The 22163-nt window shown below is 44.1% G+C and overlaps 1 protein-coding gene across 1 annotated transcript in view; it reads left to right on the top strand.

Moving 5' to 3' along the window:
• hcrtr2 (hypocretin (orexin) receptor 2) overlaps positions 1-22163 on the top strand; it is a 119655-nt gene that overhangs the window by 87315 nt on the left and 10177 nt on the right. The window contains exons 3-5 of the mRNA XM_039738343.1: positions 54-297; positions 9648-9763; positions 13020-13240. Of these exons, the coding sequence (XP_039594277.1) occupies positions 54-297; positions 9648-9763; positions 13020-13240 (581 nt within the window). The remainder of the gene's footprint in view (positions 1-53; positions 298-9647; positions 9764-13019; positions 13241-22163) is intronic.

Genomic DNA, 22163 nt, shown 5'->3' on the forward strand with positions numbered 1-22163 from the left:
ACCATCTTCTGTAAGCGACTAATGACTTTCTTGTCTTTCTAATCTCGTTTCAGACGGTATCGGTCTCTGTCTCCGTTCTCACCTTGAGCTGCATTGCCCTAGACAGGTGGTACGCCATTTGCCATCCCTTGATGTTTAAAAGCACAGCGAAACGGGCAAGGAAAAGCATTGTGATTATCTGGATCGTGTCCTGCTTCATTATGATCCCTCAAGCCATAGTGATGGAGTGCAGAGGCATGGTGCCGGAGCTGACAAACAAGACGCTTTTATTCACCGTGTGCGACGAGCACTGGGGAGGTGGGTGACTCGGGGACTGTGGGAATGTGAGCTCGGGGTCGAGTCTGCAGACGGGGGGGCTGACAAAGGGGATGATTTGTGAAATGATTCCTAAACTCATTCATTTGTAGCCGCAGTGACTGCCGGTATAGACATTAGGGATCAGGGAGGTGCGGTCATCATCATGCAAAGTCAAAAAACATAAAATAAATGTGTCCACTGGTCAGTGCCATAAATTTGTTTCCCGTATGAATCCAATAACTTTGATCATTGCTGAACTGGTGCATTGCTTGTTCAAGTACAGCAGAGAAATGCGAGGATCGGCAGCGACGAGTCCCACCTCCCCTCAGACTGCGCCCTCCCTCACGGGGTTGATGTGTGCAATTGGCGCGTGCCCGTTGCTGTCTCTCTGTATGTCGCCAATATAATGTGTGCAGACACTTTTATTATACACACTGACTTTTTTCACATTCTGGCTAAAATCTTTTTTTTTTTTTTTTGAAGTTTTATTCATTTTATTGTAATCCATACAATCCAAAAGTGAAACTGAGTTAAGAACAAATCGATCTCCACCCCTGAGAGGGAAAGCAAGGCAAACGGCATGAAATTTAAGGCTTGTAAACATACCTAAATTAATACATTTGATGAGATGGATGCATAAGACATAGAAATACGGAAATAATTGCTTCCTCTGTGCTTTAAGAGCTTATTCTAAAATATTACTGATTAGATCCTGCCATGTTTTGAAAAAAGTCTGTACGGATCCTCTAACTGAGTATTTCATTTTTTCCAATTTCAAATAGTATAACACATCGGCCTCCCTGGAAAAGTCTATTCGGGGGTTCTGGAGAGGAGGGTCCGTCGGATAGTCGAACCTCGGATTCAGGAGGAACAGGGTGGTTTCTCAGCTCAGCTCTTCACCCTTAGCAGAGTCCTGGAGGGTGCATGGGAGTTTGCCCGACCGGTCTACATGTGTTTTGTGGACTTAGAAAAGGCATTCGACCGTGTCCTTTGGGGAATCCTGTGGGGGGTGCTCCGGGAGTATGGGGTACCGGACCCCCTGATCAGAGCTGTTCGGTCTCTGTACAACCGGTGTCAGAGCTTGGTCCGCATTGCCGGCAGTAAGTCGAGCCCGTTTCCAGTGAGAGTTGGACTCCGCCAGGGCTGCCCTTTGTCACCGATTCTGTTCCTAACTTTTATGGACAGAATTTCTAGGCACAGCCAGGGTGTTGAAGGGTCCAGTTTGGTGGACTCAGGATTGGGTCACTGCTTTTTGCAGATGATGTTGTCCTGTTTGCTTCATCAGGCTGTGATCTTCAGCTCTCTCTGGATCGGTTCGCAGCTGAGTGTGAAGCGGCTGGGATGAGAATCAGCACCTCCAAATCCGAGAGCATGGTCCTCAGCCGGAAAAGGGTGGAGTGCCCTCTCAGGGTTGGGGGAGAGATCCTGCCCCAAGTGGAGGAGTTCAAGTATCTCGGGGTCTTGTTCACGAGTGAGGGAAGAATGGAGCGTGAGATCGACAGGCGGATCGGTGCGGCATCCTCAGTGATGCGGGCTCTGCATCGGTCTGTCGTGGTGAAAAAGGAGCTGAGCCGTAAGGCAAAGCTCTCAATTTACCAGTCGATCTACGCTCCTACCCTCACCTGTGGTCATGAGCTATGGGTAGTGACCGAAAGAACGAGATCGCGAATACAAGCGGCTGAGATGAGTTTCCTCCGCAGGGTGTCTGGGCTTTCCTTTAAAGATAGGGTGAGAAGCTCAGAGTAGAGCCGCTGCTCCTCCGCATCGAGACGAGTCAGATGAGGTGGCTCTGGCATCTGATCAGGATGTCTCTAAGGTGATGTGTTCCGGGCACGTCCAACCGGGAGGAGGCCCCGGGGAAGACCCAGGACACGCTGGAGGGACTATGTCTCCTGGCTGGCCTGGGAACGCCTTGGGATTCTCCCGGAAGAGCTGGAAGAAGTGGCCGGGGAAAGGGAAGTCTGGGCATCTCTGCTTAAGCTGCTGCCCCCGCGACCCGACCTCGGATAAGCGGAAGAGGATGGATGGATGGATAACACATCGGTTTCCCACTGACTTAAAAGAGGAGAGTTTGGGTTCTTCCAGTTTAGCAGAATAAGACTGCGTGCCAAAAGTGTAGTGAATGCGATCACAATTTGTTTGTCCTTCTCCACTTTAAACCCATCTGGAAGAACACCAGACACAGCTGTTAATGGGTCAGGAGGGATTGTGACACCGAGGCTGTCTGAAAGGTAATTCCAAATTTTGGTCCAGAAGGATGTTAATTTGGTGCAGGCCCAGAACATGTGACCCAGTGAGGCTGGAGCTCGATTGCAGCGTTCGCAGGTTGGCTCATGCCCTGGAGAGTTTTAGACGAGACAGATGTGCTTGATATATAATTTTGAGTTGTATAATTGTATGCTTTGTGCATAAGGAGCTCGAGTGAATTCTCTGCATTGCTACTTTCCACTCCTTTTCTGATATAATAATTGAGAGATCTTTTCTCTGGCTAAAATCTTTAATGAATGTGTGTGACATAGTCAGTCTTGCTGATTGGACATAGGGCGGCACGGTGGCGCAGTGGGTAGCGCTGCTGCCTCGCAATTAGGTTCGCTTCCCGGGTCCTCCCTCCCTGCGTGGAGTTTGCATGTTCTCCCCGTGTCTGCGTGGGTTTCCTCCCACAGTCCAAAGACATGCAGGTTAGGTGGACTGCCGGTCCTAAATTGTCCCTAGTGTGTGCTTGGTGGACTGGTGCCCTGCCCGGTGCAGCAATCATATCCTTCAGCTTGGAAAGTGCATTTTGTTCCTCTCTACACTCCGTAGGTGGACTTGTGAGTCTGGTTGGGGTCGTTGATGCTGCTGACTCACGGGGTTGGTGGTGTTCGCTGTAATTCACAGTGGGGACAGAGAGGCCATGATCAGCTCCAATAATCCAGGAGAAGAAAATAGTTCCAAAAGATTAAGAGGGGACATGATTGAAGTGCTGCGGTGGGCTGGCGCCTTCCCCGCGGTTTGTTTCCTACCTTGCGACCTGTGTTGGCGGGGATTGGCTCCAGCTGACCCCCGTGACCCTGTACTTAGTATATAGCGGGTTGGATGATGAAAAGGCACAAGTTGAGTGAGGCAGACAGTACCGCGCCACCCTGAAGGTGGCGCATGTGAGTCTAACAGGCGCCCGTTGCTGCTGTTCTTCTACTCAGAGGCGCCAATAAGTTGTCAAGTGCACTGCAGCGCTCCGTTTATTTCGACTGCCTGCCAAAATGGAAGATTAAGATTTTTAAAACTGAAGGGAAATAAGGAGGGACTTTTATCAAGAAAGTGAGAAGGAGAGGCACATGGACTTCATTTACAAATAAAGGTAAGACCGTAAACGGTTTTTAGTTTTATAAACAATAGGATCAGACCAAGAAAAAAAAACAATTCAATATTTTAAAAGTAAACTTTTACCTTAAATAAAATATTCTTTTGTTTTTCTTGTTATCCTTTTGTTGAACAGTCTGTGTTAAAATTGATTAAAGCATCAGAATTAAAAGCTTTTAAATACAACTAGATATTTTAGGTCAAAATTGAAATCTGTTTTTTTGTACCCCACTCTATACTTTCATTTCATATTAATGAGTGTGAATTGTGGAATTGCGACGGCAAATTTAGAACACATGGAGGGTGAGGAGCAAATGCGCTCTCTCCGCTCTCTCTCTCTCTCGCCGCTATAGATGTAACGTTCTTTATTAGCCAAATATGCGCCTTACCTGTGCGTGTAAAGAATGAAGATGAGATATGAAACATAACCAGTAGGCAATGTGCACGCTGGCTGCCAACTGAATAGTGAACAAGCGACTCTTTGGGGTTCATAGATTTGTAAATCTCTTTCTGAAGGAGTCAGCGCCTCACCAGCCATGAACCTCACCGCACGTCACTGGTAGGAATTTAAAAAAGAGGACTGGGGCACCAGCTGAGTGGACCCCCTTTTAATACAGAATTAAAATGCGTGACGGCACAACAAAAATCAGATGGCCAGCAGTGGCCCAAGACTTTAAAGTCTCCATCTATCGTTGTCAGCTGACTCGACTTATTTCTTTAAGAAGAATGAAGTGGATGGGACTGGCGAGCTTTATTGGTCTGAATGGCCTGTTCTCGTCCACCTTGTTCTAATCTTCTAACAGGGACGTTCTTAGGCATACGCGGACTACACATCGTGAGGGGGAGCCCGACTTAACAATTTTTTTTTTTTGTCGGGCTGTGGGCCTGGGGTCCCTGTCATGCCCCTGGCACTGCAACCGTCTGTACCGCTGCTGTCTGGCAGTTCGTTCTTCAGGTTAGGGTTGGTGTGCACGAGTGTTTAGGGGAACTGACCGACAGAAGCAAAGAGTCGAAAAAATAATTTAGTGAGTAAAAGTCGACAAAGTCCACGCAGGCACCTCATCTCCTCCCGTTATGCCTCACCGCGGCACAACTTCATTAACTCCCAGGCGGACATTTGTTTTTTTTTTTTTTTACACGAGCGCGCTGTCTCTGTCTTTCTTTTTTGACAACTTTCTTTTTTAGACTACTAAGCAATTTATTTAATTATTGTTAATGGTAATGTTAAGATGTGGCGTCTGGCTTGCTACTATTAATCTTAACTGCATTTTTAAATTGAAGATCTGTTGCTGTCATCTCAGACGCAGACCCGAGCGGTCCGCCCCTATAAGCTGCTTTTTGGACGAGCTGGGAGCTTGGAAGTTATTACAGCGTGAGGTTCAGAGGACTCTGATGGCCACCCGTGCCCAGAACGTCGTAAGAGAGGAAAATATTAAAAGTTACCCTGCTTTAGAGCTGCGATCACCGCCCACTGTCGGACCTTGTCGGCAAAGAAGGAAAGAATACGGAGCAAAGATAAAAGTATAGGGTGGAAAAGACTCCGAAGTGGCCTGTCTCCATAAATGCAGAAGGTTTAAAATAAGTTACATGAACTTTAACGTGTTAGGACGAGCCTCGGACTGGTGTTGGTACTGCGGCGTTTGTGTATTGCGGAGATCCAGCTTAGACGTATTTCAGGTGCCATTTAACGCAGGACAGTTTTCATCGGATCAGACAGAGCAGGAGAGCGTCTGGAGACTTACGAAGAAGATGCGGGCTCACGACGATTAAAGGGGGACAGGCTTGGAAAAAACTGACTGACTTTGTCCACGTTACTGCTTGCGAGCGGCCGCAGCATCCTGCTGGTGTTTAGTCGTAAACTCGGCAGAAGAGCGACGAGGCCTTCTGAACTAACGGACACAGCGAGCCGGACCTGCTTCATTCAAACGCCACCGCCTTCAAGGGGACATCTGCAGCAGCTCTCCGCTAAAGCAAGCCAGGGGCGCTTAGGTGTGTTTAGGGGTCGCTGTTTGTTTTATTATTTCTATTATAGCAGTGCCTTTCACATTTGTCTGTCTGTCTGTCTATTATATAGTCCCAGAGGGGACTGGTCAGGTGGTCTCATGGTCTGGAATCCCTGCAGATTTCATTTTTTTTTTCTCCAGCCGTCTGGATTTTTTTTTTTTTGTGTTGTTTTTTTCTGGTCCACCCTGGCCATCGGACCACCTTACTCTTATTCTATGTTAATTAATGTTGACTTATTTTAATTTCTTACTATGTCTTTTATTTTTTTATACTTCATTATGTAAAGCACTTTGAGCTGCATTTTTTGTATGAAAATGTGCTATAGAAATAAATGTTGTTGTTGTACCAGGACCTCACATCTTGTGTCACGCATGACCCAGGAGCGACTTAATGGTTTATCATTAATATCAATTGAACAAGATGTTGGCCAAACCCTTGATTATTCGGATCTGATAAAGGATTTCGCCGGGATGAAAGAGCGGAAAGTAGATTTCCATCAATCCATCCATTATCCAATCTGCTACATCCTAACCACAGAGTCACGGGGGTCTGCTGGAGCCAATCCCAGCCAACACAGGGTACAAGGCAGGAAACAAACCCCGGGCAGGGCGCCAGCCCACCGCAGAGAAAGGAAAGTAGATTTCTTACGTTAATTAAAGTCTTCAGGAAATTCCGTTCAGTGCATCTCTTAGACGTATTAACAATGGTAATTTATTAGCCAAATTGCAATCTTCACCTAAATCCCTAATAATATTGTAATGCCGTCGTACCTTTGCCGATGTGCAAACGCAAATGCAAATGCACTACAGCAAACGTTAATTTTAGAGATTTTTTTTCGGATTCTTTCGGAGAGATCCCCATAAAACTGTGGTGGGTTGGCACCCTGCCCAGGATTGGTTCCTGCCTTGTGCCCTGTGTTGGCTGGGATTGGCTCCAGCAGACCCCCGTGACCCTGTATTCGGATTCAGCGGGTTAGAAAATGGATGGATGGATGGAGATCCCCATAAAATCATGAAATATCCCTATATTACCAGCCATTTTACCAGATCCAGAACAAAATCAATATTTTAGCACTCTGCATATACACAAGCATACATGTGGGCCTACTGGTCATCTAAGGCCTTTTCTGGACGTTTTATTAGAACACCTTCCTGAGCTAAGGGGAGGTTACGCCACTCCAGACCCCCAGGGGTCTGCACATCCGGGGCCTGCACATTTCTGAACCGCGTAGGGCCCCCCGAACTGCTAAGAACAGCCCTAAGTACAAATTAAAAAAGCATCTAAAGAACTTAACATAAACATTTGTACCTTCTGTTTTACATATAACACAGAGAAATGAATACCTTGTTCACTTTTCAGCCAGGTGCTTGTTTGTTAACCCCGTATGTCACAATTTTCCTTTCCTAGTCCCTTCATTATGTAAACCGAAGACACCCAATCACGTATCAAAATAAAAGTCACTCAAACACTGTGATTCAAGCCCTGCTGAAGTGTCATGTATCCTTTACACATGTCGCCTGATGTGAAGATTTTCCATTTCCCATTATTGAGCAGAGAGTTGCAACCCACAAGAAGCTGCATAGTACAATTAAGGATTAAAAATGTTTTCATAAGAGATAAATGTGTGTATGTTGTCACACACATGTGCTTGGGAGACAACTTGAGGGCTCATCGAATTGTAATTCCACCCCGAGTCGATGGATGGCGCTGTTGCCTAAAGCTTCCCCTATTCTCTCACTTGATGCTACGCGACTCGTATGTTTGCGGAAGCTACTGCTATGCAGGCAGTGTACTGACTATACTTGCGTGCGGTGTACTTTATGTAAATCTGTGTCAATTTATGTAAATCTGGAGGATTCCACTGTGGGAAATCATCCCGGTGAGAAAACAACATTGTGTTGTGAGTTGAGGGAAGAAAGAGGCTGAAAATAAAAACTCCTTGCATTCTGATGCTGTTGTGAAGGTGTGACATAAAAAAAAGGGTCAACAAGAACCCAGAAGATGGCATGTGACACTTTTAAATGCGTTGTGTCACTACGATGGGGAATATGCGATGCTTGTATCGCCTATACGAGAAATGGATGAACAAAAGCATTATTTAAGTTTGACGAATTGCCTCACCACATCGAACCGTTCATCAACGCATGACTGATCCCGTTGGAACTGCAGTACGGGTTTACAGGATGCTGTCACACTTGTGCCACCCACATTTTTTCTGGTACTGCAACTCGAGGACACCTGTCACGTTAATTTCTAACGATGTGCTCAGAGGACACGTCAAAAGACCGCTGGGACCTCATGGCAGCCATGATGTGTATGTGGAAGCATTCTGAGCGTCAGGTTTATCCCGGCTTCTTACATTTCAGATGACCAGCACCAATGACATCACTTCCTGGAGAGGGTTTCCCTGGCCCCGCCCCTTCCACCATTTTGACGATTTCTTAAGAGGGTTCCGCCATCCTATTGAGTCAAGTCAGATTGTTGACTCAAGTCTGAAAAGACATACTTGGCGATTCTTCAATCTTTCCATTTTTTTTTTCCATCAGTTATACGGGGTTCGCCTGAGAGGTACCCCAATTCTTCATCTTGTTTTTAAGTTTTGTTTTACAATCTTTAAATGTAAGTCATGTTGTAGTTTGAGTGTGCAAGAATGCCTGCAAAATGGGCCTTGTCGTCCCTCGGTGCCGGGTGAGGCCCTTGCTAGGGTCGTCCTCAATAGGATCCGTGATCACTTACTCACCTACAGTCTGGTTTAATGCCTAAGAAGTCAAACATCAACCACATCCTGGCACTGAGGGACCTCATGGAGCGCAAACACGAATATCAGTAGAGCTTCTTTGCAGCCTTTGTCGATTTTCATAAAGCTTTCGACTCCGTTGATCGAGTTGCCCCGTGGGACATCCTGAGACTTAGCAGGACCCCCTCAAGGTTGCTGGATATCATGGCGGGCCTGTACACTGGTACTGTGAGTGCTGTGCAGATTGGAGGCAGACCCTCTATGTCTTTACCAGTAGATTCTGGGGTCCTTAGGTGGTGTGTTCTGCTCCTACTCTGTTCAATGTTTGTATGGACTGGGTGGTGGGCAAGGTCGTGGGGTCCAGTGGCTGTGGGGCATCTGTTGGTGAAGAAAGATTCACTGATCTTGACTTTGATCTTCACGGAGTCAATGGAGGCTCTGATTGGGGGTCTCGACAGACTGAGTGAGGAGTCCGAGTTTTTGGGCTTGCAAGGGTCCTGATAAAAACCAAAGATCCAGGCCTTTAATGACCTCGTGGGCACGGCCATCAGCAGTGTGTTTGTCTGCAGAGGGAGTGTCAACTTTGTCCTTGAGAGGCTTACTTACCTTGGCAGTGACATTCATGACCCTGGTGACTCTTCCTATGAAGTCAGTAGATGGATTGGGAGAGCATGGCGGGTCATGAGGTCACTGGAAAGGTGTGTGTGGCACTCCCGATATTTGAAAAAGGACGAAGGTCCAAGTCTTTATAGAGTCCTGATGCTCCCTGTTTGTGAGACATGGACGCCATCCAGTGACCAGAGATGAAGACTGGACCCCTTCAGTACTGTATGTGTCTCTTCTGAGAATCTCTGGGTGTTGCTGGCTTGACTTTGTGTTGCTCACAGAGTCCTGAATGAGGCACATGACCTGCATTGTGAAGGAGTGTCAGTTACGACACTATGGTCAAGTGGCACAATTACGCGAGGGTGATCCGGCTCATTGTTGAGGACCCGAATGGCTGGACCAGGTCAAGGGGACGCCCAAATCACACTTGGCTGCGGCAGATAGAGGGTCATTTCCAGAGGGTGGGACTGGACCTCATGTCTGCCTGGGGGGTTGCCAACTAGGATCCCAAGCTGTTTCATTGTGTGGTGGGTGCTGTACCAGTGCCCGCTCCCCAACCTGACCTGACCTGACCTTGGTGGATTTCAATGTAGATTCAAACTGTGGATGTTTCTAAAAATACTGTGGCACTCATAACTGTTTTATTTTTTGCTTGTTTCTACAGATACTGTGTACCCTAAAGTGTACCACATCTGCTTTTTCATTGTTACGTACCTGGCCCCTTTGTGTTTGATGGTGCTGGCATATATCCAGATCTTTCACAAGCTGTGGTGTCGACAGGTAAAAATCTAACTCCAGAATTCCTTCTTCCAATTCCATGTGTCCGGGTAGCAGATATCTTAACTGTGGCTTTGTCTCATTGCGTGGACGGTGGACTTGCACTTACAACAATGGGCTCCAACCTTTTCTATGACTCCCGGACCCCTTGAAAATTTGGATTTATGTTCGCACCCCCTACAAAAGTCATATCACATTTGAACTTGAAGAAGTCAAATTTCTCATTTCTGAACCACATAACAGTACTGTGGGTGAACAAACTGATCTCAAAACAAGTCAATTTTGAACCCAGTGCATGAAATTTAAATATAAATTGAGCAATTTAACTTCACATGAGTGGGCTGGGGTATCCTATGAAGAATCAAGCACCGCAAGGAAATGACACACAATCAAGGATTGAGGGGTTTGGGAAATCGGAGACCCCCGTAAAGCAATGAGTGTTGCTAAGAAGTGAAACCCATTTGACAAGCTGTGGCCCCTCGCCTCCCCCCACTGATAACACCTGCTGTGAAATGCCAAATGACACAAACAACGCTCTATCTATCTATCTATCTATCTATCTATCTATCTATCTATCTATCTATCTATCTATCTATCTATCTATCTATCTATCTATCTACCTATCTATTGTGAATAAGGCGCTATATAAAGCGCCCGACCCGGCACAGATTCACACTGAGGCACGTGTAAATTAAACAGAACTTTTTTATTTTCTCTTCGCCTGTGGGCACTCGTCTTCCCCGTGTCCCACAGGCCCAACACAGTCCCAAACACTTAAACAGTTCAAACACTCTTCCTCTGTGGGGCACGTCTTCCCCGTAAACCCCACAGGTATAACACATTCCCAAAGCACCTTACTTTACACACAGCAATGCTTCTGCTGGCACCACCACTCCTCCTCTCAGGCAACCTCGTCCTCTTCCTCACGATTCTGGCCCAGAGTGGTGGTTGCTGGCTCCTTTATCGCCCTCCCGGGAGTGCTCCTGTTGCTTGTTCACCTGTTCCCAATTGCACTCCCGTGTGGGCCTGATGATTAAACCAGCTGGGCTTAATTATCTGTCTCAATCCCTGGCGGCCATCCTGGGTCCCCACAGGGTTGGGGAGAACTCCATTTCCCATGAAGCCCTGCGGGAAACTGAGGCATCATCAACCAGGGAGACTGCCACCAAGCGTCCCGGGGAGGTACTGAGAAGTCCATGGCTGCTCCCCCAGACCATATACAGCAGGGTCGTCCCGACTGGGCATGGGACCCGGGTGTCCATTACACTATCTATCTAATCCTGCCAACTAGATAGATAGATACTTTATAATTCTCAAGGGGAAATTCACATACTCTAGCAGCAGCATAGGCTACTGATACAAAAAACAATATTAAATTAAAGAGTAATTAAAATACATGTAAAAGCAGACAATAACTTTGTATAATGTTAGCATTTACTCCCTCGGGTGGAATTGAAGAGTCGCATAGTGTGGGGGAGGAACGATCTCCTCAGTCTGTCGGTGGAGCAGGACAGTGACAAAAGTCTGTCACTGAAGCTACTCCTCTGCCTGGAGATGATCCTGTTCAGTGGATGCAGTGGATTCTCTATGACTGACAGGAGTTTGCTTAGCGCCCATCTCTCTGCTACAGATGTTAAACTGTCCAATTTAATTCCTACAGTAGAGCCTGCCTTCTTAACAAGTTTGTCCAGGCATGAGACTTCTTCTTTCTTCTACACTTTACACTTATCTATCTATCTATCTATCTATCTATCTATCTATCTATCTATCTATCTATCTATCTATCTATCTATCTATCTATCTATCTAATCCTGCCACCTACGGTTATCTATCTATCTATCTATCTATCTATCTATCTATCTATCTATCTATCTATCTATCTATCTAATCCTGCCAACTATCTATCTATCTATCTATCTATCTATCTATCTATCTATCTATCTCTAATCCTGCCAACTATGCTTATCTATTTATCTATATGCTGCTGAATTTTGTGAATTTCCTCTTGGGATTAATAAAGTATCTATCTATCTCTAATCCTGACAACTACGCTTATCTATTTATCTAATCTGTTATATAGTGCCTTTCACAACTATCTATCTGTCTACCTACCTATTTATCTATTTTATAGTGCCTTTCACATCTAATATATAGTGCCTTTCACATCTGTTTATCCATCAGCAGAACGAAATATGCCGTTACATCACATAAACCACGCATGCGCTTTCTCACCCTCGTCGCGATGTAGTGAATTGGCTCATTTCATTCGCTGAAGAGTCGTTCGAAGAGATCGAATTGTTTGCGAATTGCCTGTCACGCCACAGTAAGTGTGACATGCAGGTGCCTCGGCCCTTTCAAAAATCGTAGGAATTTATTAAGAATTCATGCAGCGAAGTCAGTTCAGTTCAGACTGGTTGTTATGCTTATACAGTACAATAATATTCTTTCATGCGCTGTGTTCACCACCATCACGCTTCCAACTCGGGGTGACTTTTATTTCGCAGGCTTTGTAAAAGAACAACACATTACGTACAGCGGGAATAGCAGATGCCGTTTAGATAATAATAATAATAATAATAATAATAATAATAATAATAATAATAATAATAATAATAATAATAATAATCGTACGATCTATGCGCACAGCCGACTGTTGTTACCATAGCAGAACATAACCGCTATATGGATTTGGGGTTTTGGCTTTTGAGTTTCACGGGTTGCCACAGCAAAGGCATCCTTTCCTCGAGATTATAGTTTTTTTTTTTTTGTTGTTTTGGTTTTATCGTGGGCTCAAATAACTTAGCGACACGCGCTTTGGTAAGCAGCATCTCTTTTGAACCGGCGTGGCCACGCCATGAGCAACAACTTTTGAAAACACGCTGCCTCGTCCTGCCACTTCCGGTATGTAAATGAACGCAGACGTCACCAATATCAAGTTCAGAGATGAACAGCATTTATAATTACATCTTCCTTTCTTTACAAATTCAAAAGATGATTTCTTTAATATGGTCTCAATGTATTTTACAGTTTTCTAAATTTCGCAATGTACAATTTGGCAACATCTAAGAATTTTCATATTCGTAATTTCTGTTTTCACATGATTAATGCAGACATCACTAATAGTTCAAGTTCAATGGTCAATCTATCTAATCTATCGTTACAATGACAGCACCAAGAATCTGTGATTCAGTTTAATAGTTTGGTTGTCAAAAGAACGTCCAAGAAATGCACGTTTTATTAACTTTTTTTTTTCTTTCAGATTCCTGGCACCTCCTCAGTTATCCAAAAGAAATGGAAGCCGCTACAGTGCTCAGCACAGCCCCCGGCACCCGGCGAGCCGTTAAAGGTGAAGACCAACGCCGTCGCAGCAGAAATTAAACAGATTCGCACCAGGAGGAAAACGGCCCGAATGCTCGTGGTGGTCCTTATTGTCTTTGCGGTTTGCTATTTGCCAATCAGCATCCTCAATATTCTAAAAAGGTAAACATTTACACGGCAGGCTTCGAATTTAGACACGAAACGGACTGGCACTGCTGGGATGTTCAGGGTCGAATAGGTTTAAAGGGTCTCATGTGACACCACGAAACGTGTGGACCTGCGCCACCCGCGAATCAAACTTTACTTTGTGTAGAGCCCACCACCACAAATACGTCTTTATTGGACGTGACGCCATTCGTTAATATAACACCATCAGACCCCACGCAAACCAATTCAGTCCATGTTTATTTGATATAGTGTCTTACACTGAGCACACATCATCAGAAGATGCTTTAAAAACATTCAAGAATATCACTTAATGAATCTTTATTTTATATAGCACCCACCACGGAGCACAGATGATGAGGCTCTTCATAAAGCAAACAAGAACACAGCTCAGTCAGTCTTCATTTCATTGAGTGCTCTTCAAAGAGTGAATAGTCACATTCTGCAGTACACGGACACGAATATACAGCACAACCTTCAGGGAAGACGCCGCACTAAAACCACATACAAAGCAGAGTTCAATCATTTATGTTCAGAGTATTATTGTTATTAATAATATCTCAACAACAACAACAACATTTATTTCTATAGCACATTTTCATACAATTAGTAGCTCAAAGTGCTCTACATGATAAAGAATTCAAAAAATAAAAGACACAATAAGAAAACAAAATGAGTCAACATTAATTAACATAGAATAAGAGTAAGGTTCAATGGCCAGGGGGGACAGAAAAAAAAAAACTCCAGACGGCTGGAGAAAAAAATAAAATCTGCAGGGATTCCAGACCATGAGACCACCCAGTCTACTTTGGGCCTTCTACCTAATATAAATGAAACAGTCCTCTTTGGATTTAGGGTTCTCACTGAAGGGCTTGATGATGATGATGATGGTCACATAGACTTCTGCCTTTTAATCCGTCCATCATTGTTGGAGCATCATGAAGCTTTGAGTAGGTGGAGGTGGCGCAGGCCACCACCACAAAGAAACCGGAAAAAGAAACAGAAAAGAGAGTAGGGGTCAGTACGAATTTTAGAGCCATCATGAATAGTTATTATGATGAACTGAACATACAGAGTATCAGGATTAAGTTAAATTAAGATTAAAATGAAGTTATAAAAAGGCCATGTTACAGTAATGTGTTTTCAGCAGTGTTTTAAAGTGCTCTACTGTATCAGCCTGGTGAATTCCTATTGGCAGGCTATTCCAGATTTTAGGTGCATAACAGCAGAAGGGCCCCCCGCCTCACCACTTCTTTTAAGTTTTGTTCTTGAATTCTAAGGAGACACTCATTTGAGGATCTGAGGTTACGATTTGGAATATAAGATGTCAGACATTCCGATATATAAGATGGGGCGAGATTATTAAAGGCTTTATAAACCATAAGCAGAATTTTAAAGTCAATTCTGAATGACACAGGTAACCAGTGTAGTGACATCAAAACTGGAGAAATGTGTTTGGATTTTCTTTTCCTAGTTAGGATTCTAGCAGCTGCATTCTGCACTCATTGTAATTGATTGATGTCTTTTTTGGGTGGTCCTGAGAGGAGTGTGTTACAGTAATCTAGTCGACTGAAAACAAACGCGTGAACTAATTTCTCAGCATCTTTCAGTGATATAAGAGGTCTAACTTTACTTATGTTTCTTAAGTGAAAAATTGCTGTCCTAATGATCTGATTAATATGTGATTTAAAATTCAGATTACAGTCAACAATCACCCCTAAGCTTCTTACCTCCGTCTTGACTTTTAATCCTCATCAGAATTCGCTGAATTAATGTATGTACACTAATGTGCACCAGGTGTTTGTCTTCAGTGAACCTGCCAGTTCAGTCAACGCTGAGTTTATGTAACAGTGCAGATCATCACAAGGCGCTTTATAAGGCAAAGAAGGGTAGAAATGAAATCAGTTTTATATAGTGCTGTGCACAGGGAGAACCTCCATAAAGCACTTTATAATGCAATAAAGAATACAGTGCACTCAATGTTTATACTGTATATATGTATATATATATATATATATAGAGAGAGAGAGAGAGACAGAGAGAGAGAGAGAGAGAGAGAGAGAGAGAGAGAGAGAGAGAGAGAGAGAGAGAGAGAGAGAAGAGAGAGAGAGAGAGAGAGAGAGAGAGAGAGAGAGACAGAGAGAGAGAGAGAGAGAGAGAGAGAGAGAGAGAGAGAGAGAGAGAGAGAGAGAGAGAGAGAGAGAGAGAAGAGAGAGAGATAGAGAGAGAGAGACAGAGAGAGAGAGAGAGAGACAGAGATAGATGTGTATATTGTGATGCGTGAGTCGCTGTCTTCCACCCCAAAAACGTGTCTGAGTCTCAGGACTTTAGTAAAAACCAGTTGCTTTATTCAACCTGAAACAGGAACAGCAGAGTTATTTATTACAGCGGGATCTACCACTCCACTATACACGGGCAGGGTTGGGGCCTTCTTAGTGGCCAAGTTATACTGTTCACTGCATTATAACATACCCTACATCACCCATCGGCGACTGGTGCTTATAGTGGCGTGGCACTCGTAGTCTGAATCACAATCTGATTGCATGGGTGGTTACCGCTTGTGGTTGGTCAGCAAGTCGGCTAACATCCACCACGGTGCCCTCTTTCAGTTGCGAGAAGCAGATCATAGAATGGTTGAAATAGTTTTACTGTCAAATAATGCAAAGAGTACGCGACGCGTGTTTCGCCCTAATGCTGACCAACCTCAAGCGTTACCTGGTATAGGTAACCACCCATGCAATCAGATTGTGATTCACACTAGAAATGCCTTGAATGTAATTACTCCGATCTACATCCTGTCAAATAAACGAACCACACGCTGTGGCGTAGCGCAAGGGGCTTCACCTCTAGCACTGACATTCCGAGGTTCGATTCCCGAGAGGGGGTGCAGTGAGTGTGTACGCCTGATGAGCCCAGAATTAGGCGTACTCTTTGCATTATTTGACAGTAAAACTATTTCATATATATAACTATATATATAAGTATATAAGTATAAGTATAACTTCAGAATATATATATATATATATATGTGGTGGGGGATGGCTGGGGTCCTTGCCCAGCAGGGATGCCCGTATAATGGAAGCGCTGATATAGAGCATTAGAGGGCAGCCCCCCTGGTATGTAGCAGTGCCACGGGTTTATACATACAAGGGACATTTAAATGGTTAACACACTTTTTTTAAACTCTATTAAGAATTTCAACAAATTACATCACATTTCTACATAGCACCTTCGTTTGCGATGTAATTTTCGAAGCGTCTACCAGCTTTTTAATGTCCAATTACTACTCCTCCCCCCAAAGAAAATATAAAAGTTTGGAAACTTTTTGAACGTCCCATATATATTATATATTTGCAGCTGGAGATCCGCAAAGAGAGAATAAATGAATCACGTATCATAAAGTAGTTTTAATTCCTGAGTTTTCAACCCCTGCCAGGGGTCTTCAGCAGAGGATAATGCTTAGACTTACAGGAATCAATGGCAATATATCGCAAAAATTAGGGGGAGGTGTGCTTTATTGGGTGTAAAGTTTTATTTATTATGAACATGTTCTTCTTAAGTTTGCATATGCTGGATTTATGTCCAAGTGTCTGTTGATGGCGTTATCCTTTGATGAAGACCCCTGGGATTGAAAGCTCAGGAATAAAAACTACTTTATGATACGTGATTCATTTTCCTCCCTTTATGGATCTCCAGCTGCAAATCTGCAAACCGTATCACAGACCTTACCTTCCATATATATATATATTAGCTGTATATAAGCCCGTACTGTAAAAAGCATGAGGTTCTACAAAGTATTGAAATCGTTACGTAAATGTAGACATGTCAGGTAATTTGAAAGGAACTACTCTGGGCACCTCTCTCTATAGGTTTTGCCGACGTGCTCGCATCGTTTGTGCATTAGCGGCTGTGACTCTTTCTTCGGAGGTTTCGCTTTGCTGACGTATTATGCTTGCGTATCCTCGGAGGTGGAGCCATTAGCCCGACTCCACCTCTCACATCCGGCTCGGACAGACACACACACACACACACTTCCACGCGTACAACTCTCTCTCTCTTTAAATATATATCTATATGTAGCTGCTAGTAGGTAAGGCAGGATGAAGAACGAGTCAAACGCGTGCTGAAGAAAATCTCAGTCCAAAAGTACATTTTAAAAAGTTTACTGAATATTGAAAGCAAACAATCCACACAAGAATAAAAGAAAATGTTGTTACACACGTAAAAGGCAAAAAAAAAAAAAACAAAGGAAAAAATGGTCTCTTCTCTAAACTTAGCCTTTTCTTGTGAAACTAAAAGATGCGTTACTTCCCCTTCGGTACGTTCTATACGTACGGCGCAGCACGTTGCGTATACACTGCCGTGCACGCTTAGGCGCGTGTTGAAAGCGCGTGCCCTCCATGCTACTTACGGCAAGGCAGGTCACTAACAGACAAATCTGTAGTCAGAGGGACAAGAAACAGAATATACCACTTCAGTTCAGCTTGTGGGTGTTATAAGAACCTCTCATGGACTTTACACTTTGTGTAAAGGCAAACATTTAACATAACTAAGCAAATACTTCTATTTGACATAACTTAAATAACTAGCAAATGGCTTTTACACTATACAGCCCCTAATTGTTCATGCTAAAGGCAGAAATCAATTACTATAACGTTACTTAGTAAGAGTTATAACTTTTCAAGAATATTTGTATAAAGACATAAATTTAAACTTGAATGTAACTTCAACTTAAATTTAAAAGCACAAACACAATTATGCATGCAGAATGTAAGATTAGACATCTCAATGAATTGCTGTTTTCGGAGCTGTCCCAGTGTGCTGGTTTTGGTCTGCACACAAACTCCTCTGGCTCCTCGTTTGTCAGTCACTAGGTGCAGTTTCATCTAAGTTGAGGACAGTGTCACCTGATTCAAAGTTTCTTCTTAGTGAACGCCGTTTGAGACGCTCTTGAAGTATTGGTAAATACTCTTTAGTCCATCTTTTCCAAAACAAATCGGCAAGGTACTGTACCACTTTCCAACGACTTTGGAAATAATTATCATTTGGAGAATAAATTTCTGGGGGTATACTGCCTTTAAACTTGAATAACAGCAAGTGATTGGGTGTCAGCGGCTCCGGGTCGTTCGGGTTATCTGATACCTTTGTAAGGGGTCTGTTGTTGAGGATGGATTCAGCTTCACACATCACTGTTAGGAATCTGTCATCGTCAAATGTCTGCTGGTTAATTACTGATCTTAGGACCTTTCTTATGCATCTAATGTGACGTTCCCACACATCGCCTCGGTGGGAGGCCATTGGTGGAATAAAAATCCATTTCATTCTTGACCGAATATTTTGACCTGCTTCTCGTAGCTCTCTTTCTGCTCCCACAAATTGTGGCCCGTTGTCTGAGCGCATGATTTTAACTTGCCCTCTTCTGCAAATAAATCGGAGTATGGCTTGGATACAGGAATCGGAGTCTAAGCTGTGGGCAATTTCTATATGCGTTGCTCTTATTGTTAGGCAAGTGAAAATGACTCCGTACCTCTTGACTAAGCTCCGTCCACTTTTTACTTGAAAGGGACCGAAATAATTGACTCCAGTGCTGGTAAAGGGTCGCTGGCCAGGGCATAGATAATCTTCTGGTAATTCATTAAATGGGTTTCCATCTACCCCACGGGCTTTCGACTCCGGTAAAACAGGACCTTTTACTGGTGTCAGTTCATTTACTTTGTCCGTTTCTGTGGTGCTTATAGCGACTTGAGCGTTCTTTCCGTCAAGATTTAATTGCTCTTGCAAACTTTCTGTGCGAAATGTCGCTGTACTGCCAGAGTCTGTTAGAGCGCCTGTTTCCACGCCTCTTTCATTCATTTTAGGGACCGCGGCTAGGGTACACTCTTCACCTGGCCCGGTGGCAGTGCACACCTCTAATGACTCCACATAAGCATACGAAGAAGAAATCTTCTTTTCTGATTTAGCGTCCTCTTTTTTGGGAGGCGTGGCTTTATCGTCACTACCCATTTCCTTATTCATATGCAAAATGACTGGATGTAAATGAGCGCATATTTGGCATTTCATTTTTTCTACACAGTCTTTACCAAGATGTCCTTGCTTAAGGCATTTAAAGCACAAGCCTTTAGATTTCAAAAAGTCAATTCTACTTTTATATGTTAGTGTCTGAATTGCACTGCATTCAACAAGATCGTGACCCTCATTGCAAAATAGACAGGGCTTACCGCACGCACGACCAGCCGTCTCCGCCTTTTTGACCGAGCTGTCCGGATTCCCCCTTTCAGCAGCAACAGCAAAGCTTGTAGTACACCTGCTTTTTCTCGGGTCGCCTTTCAGAGGTTGATTATTACTCTTGCCCCTTTCCTTCTTGAAGGTATGGCGTTGAGGGGCTGAGCCGTACACAGGATCCAAGGCTGCCATTGCCTGTTCTTCCAGAAAGTCCACCAGGTCGGCGAGTCGTGCGCGTTTTTGTTCTCTGCCTTCGACACCCCGAGCTACGCTTTGCCACAGTCCTCGCAGCTCTTGTGGAAGCTTGGAGATGATCATGCAAAGGGTGTCGCTGTCCTCAAAAGCACATCCGTTCTTCATGCTGGACATAACGGTCGTACAGCTATCAAGAAAGACCGCGTAATCCCTCAGGCCTTCACCATCGTTCGACTTTATGTGCGGCCACCTTTTTGCCTTCTTTATGTATTCCTCTGCTATCCGTAGTTGGTTTCCATAGAAGTTTTTAAGCTTCTTTCTGGCCTTTGCGTAACCTTCCGCTGGTGGCAAGTATCTACAGCCTTTAACAATTTCATGGGGTGTGCCTTTGGTAAATTGCACTAAGAATTCTAATTTATCCCCGGGGCTCTCGATCACCTCGTCAATAGCACGATCAAAAGTTCCAATAAAGTTCACATAGTCCATTGGGTCACCACCAAATACTGGGACCTTTCTATACGGCACATAAGGTACTTGTGCCTTATTCTGCTGTCCGTAATGTTCTCGGGGAGTCTCGTATTTACTTTCATTAGTATACAAAGAATGACAGATACCTGCGCCGTATGGCTCTTCATTCCTCTCATCTGGGTTTTTAGGAACATTATAGGGATTTGGTGTACTTGGAGTGTGACTGCGTCCTTCAAGAGCCCTCAATCTTGCATTGGATTCTGCAATTGCTGCCTCTGACGCCAGTTGGTCTATTTTATCCGTTAGCTTCGCCTCTTTCATATCCAAAGCATGTTGCCTTTTTGGGGCCGCGGCGGGGTCAAGCAGTGTAGCGTGCGCCCCTTCTTTTGCCCTGATGACCCTAACAGAGGTATCTGCTGAACTTGCTCGACTCCTATGAGTTTTTGCACAGACCTGAGAGACACCGTCAATAAACCTGTACCCGTTGAACTGGTTTGCAGAATCGGGAAACGGTTCGAGGGGACTTTTATTTTGACGCGTTTCCGTAACCCATTCCCCAGTCTGTCCAAGAAACGCGCGTAAAGTCTTCAGTTTAGCATCAAAACCTTTACGTAGCATTTCTCGTTCGTCTTCGTCGCTTTGCATGGAGAGTAATTCATCATTTAACCTTTTATATTCCGTTATCGAGACATAGAACTCTGTTTCGATAATTGTGCTTATTTTTTCACAGTTAGTTTCATTTTTCCTTAAAGTCTTTACGTACTCCATCAAGCTGAGTAACTGTCCATATTGTTCGTCTACTTCCGACTGAAGATCGGCACTTGGTTCAAAAGGGTCGGCCGTGCGGTCGGAGATTAACCTGGGCTGCGCTGATACGGCGAGCTTCGGGCTCCCATCATGGAGTTGATCCCCCACTGTTGCGTCACAATCGTCGGGATGACCACTCAGGCTTCCGCGTGGAGATGTCATTTCGATCATGCACCGGGACAGGCTCCTTAAAAAGTTTATACAGTCACACAAGGAGCAATAGCAGTTCTCTCAAATGTTCAACTCCGATCAGACGACAAAGTACCTGTCGAGTCTTTCAAATTGTCGCGGACCGACTTCAGGCTTTAACAGGAAGGTTTCAAACTTTTAGTGTAGCCGCTGGTAGGTAAAGCAGGATCAAGTACGAGTCAAACGGTGCCGAAAGGAATCTCACGTCCAAAAGTTCGTTTTAAAAAGTTTAGTGAAAATTCACAGCGAACAGTCCACACAAGAATAAAGAAAAAAGTCTGTTACACACGTAGAATAAAGGGCACAAAAAGAAAAAAAAGCCTCTTCTCTAAACTTAGCCTTTTCTTGTCAAACTTCAGTTGTTTTCAATACTAAAAGATGCTTTACTTCACCTTCAGTACGCTCTAAACGAATGGCGCTGCAAGTTCAAAACAGCACGCAGCGTTAGACACTTCCGAGTGCGCACGTTAAGGCGCTGTTTAAAACCGTGTGCCCTCCATGCCTTACTTACAGCAAGACAGGTCACTAACTGTGACGAATCTGTAGTCCGAGGGACAAGAAACAGTTAGAATATACCAATTCAATTCAGCTTGTGGGTATTATAAGAACCTGTCATTGACTATGCACTTTTTAATAGGTAAACATTTAAAAAGTTAATTAAGCAAATTCTTCCGTCTATTTGACATAACTTGCATAGCTAGCAAATGGTTTTTACACATCCGGTCCCTAATTGTTTATACTAAAGGCAGTAATCAATTACTGCAACATACTACTACAATTACTACATGCATGAGAGTTGATAAATCAACAAGTGAAATCAATTTGAAAGTTACGCGATAACCGCAACAGGCAGAAGCTGTCGCAATAGAACACCTTCGCAATGGCTTATGGGTAGTTCAAGAGCGCACACAAACCCCGTGCCGCCGTTAGTGTAAATGTCAAGTGAACTCGCACTCTCTTCTGCGGGCTTGCACCATTGCTGAACAACAAGCCGTAGCGAAATTTCTCTGGGTAGAGAGAGTGAGACCTGCTGAAATTC

The sequence above is a fragment of the Polypterus senegalus genome, chromosome 16, assembly GCF_016835505.1.
Source record: "Polypterus senegalus isolate Bchr_013 chromosome 16, ASM1683550v1, whole genome shotgun sequence".
Classification (NCBI taxonomy): Eukaryota; Metazoa; Chordata; class Cladistia; order Polypteriformes; family Polypteridae; genus Polypterus; species Polypterus senegalus.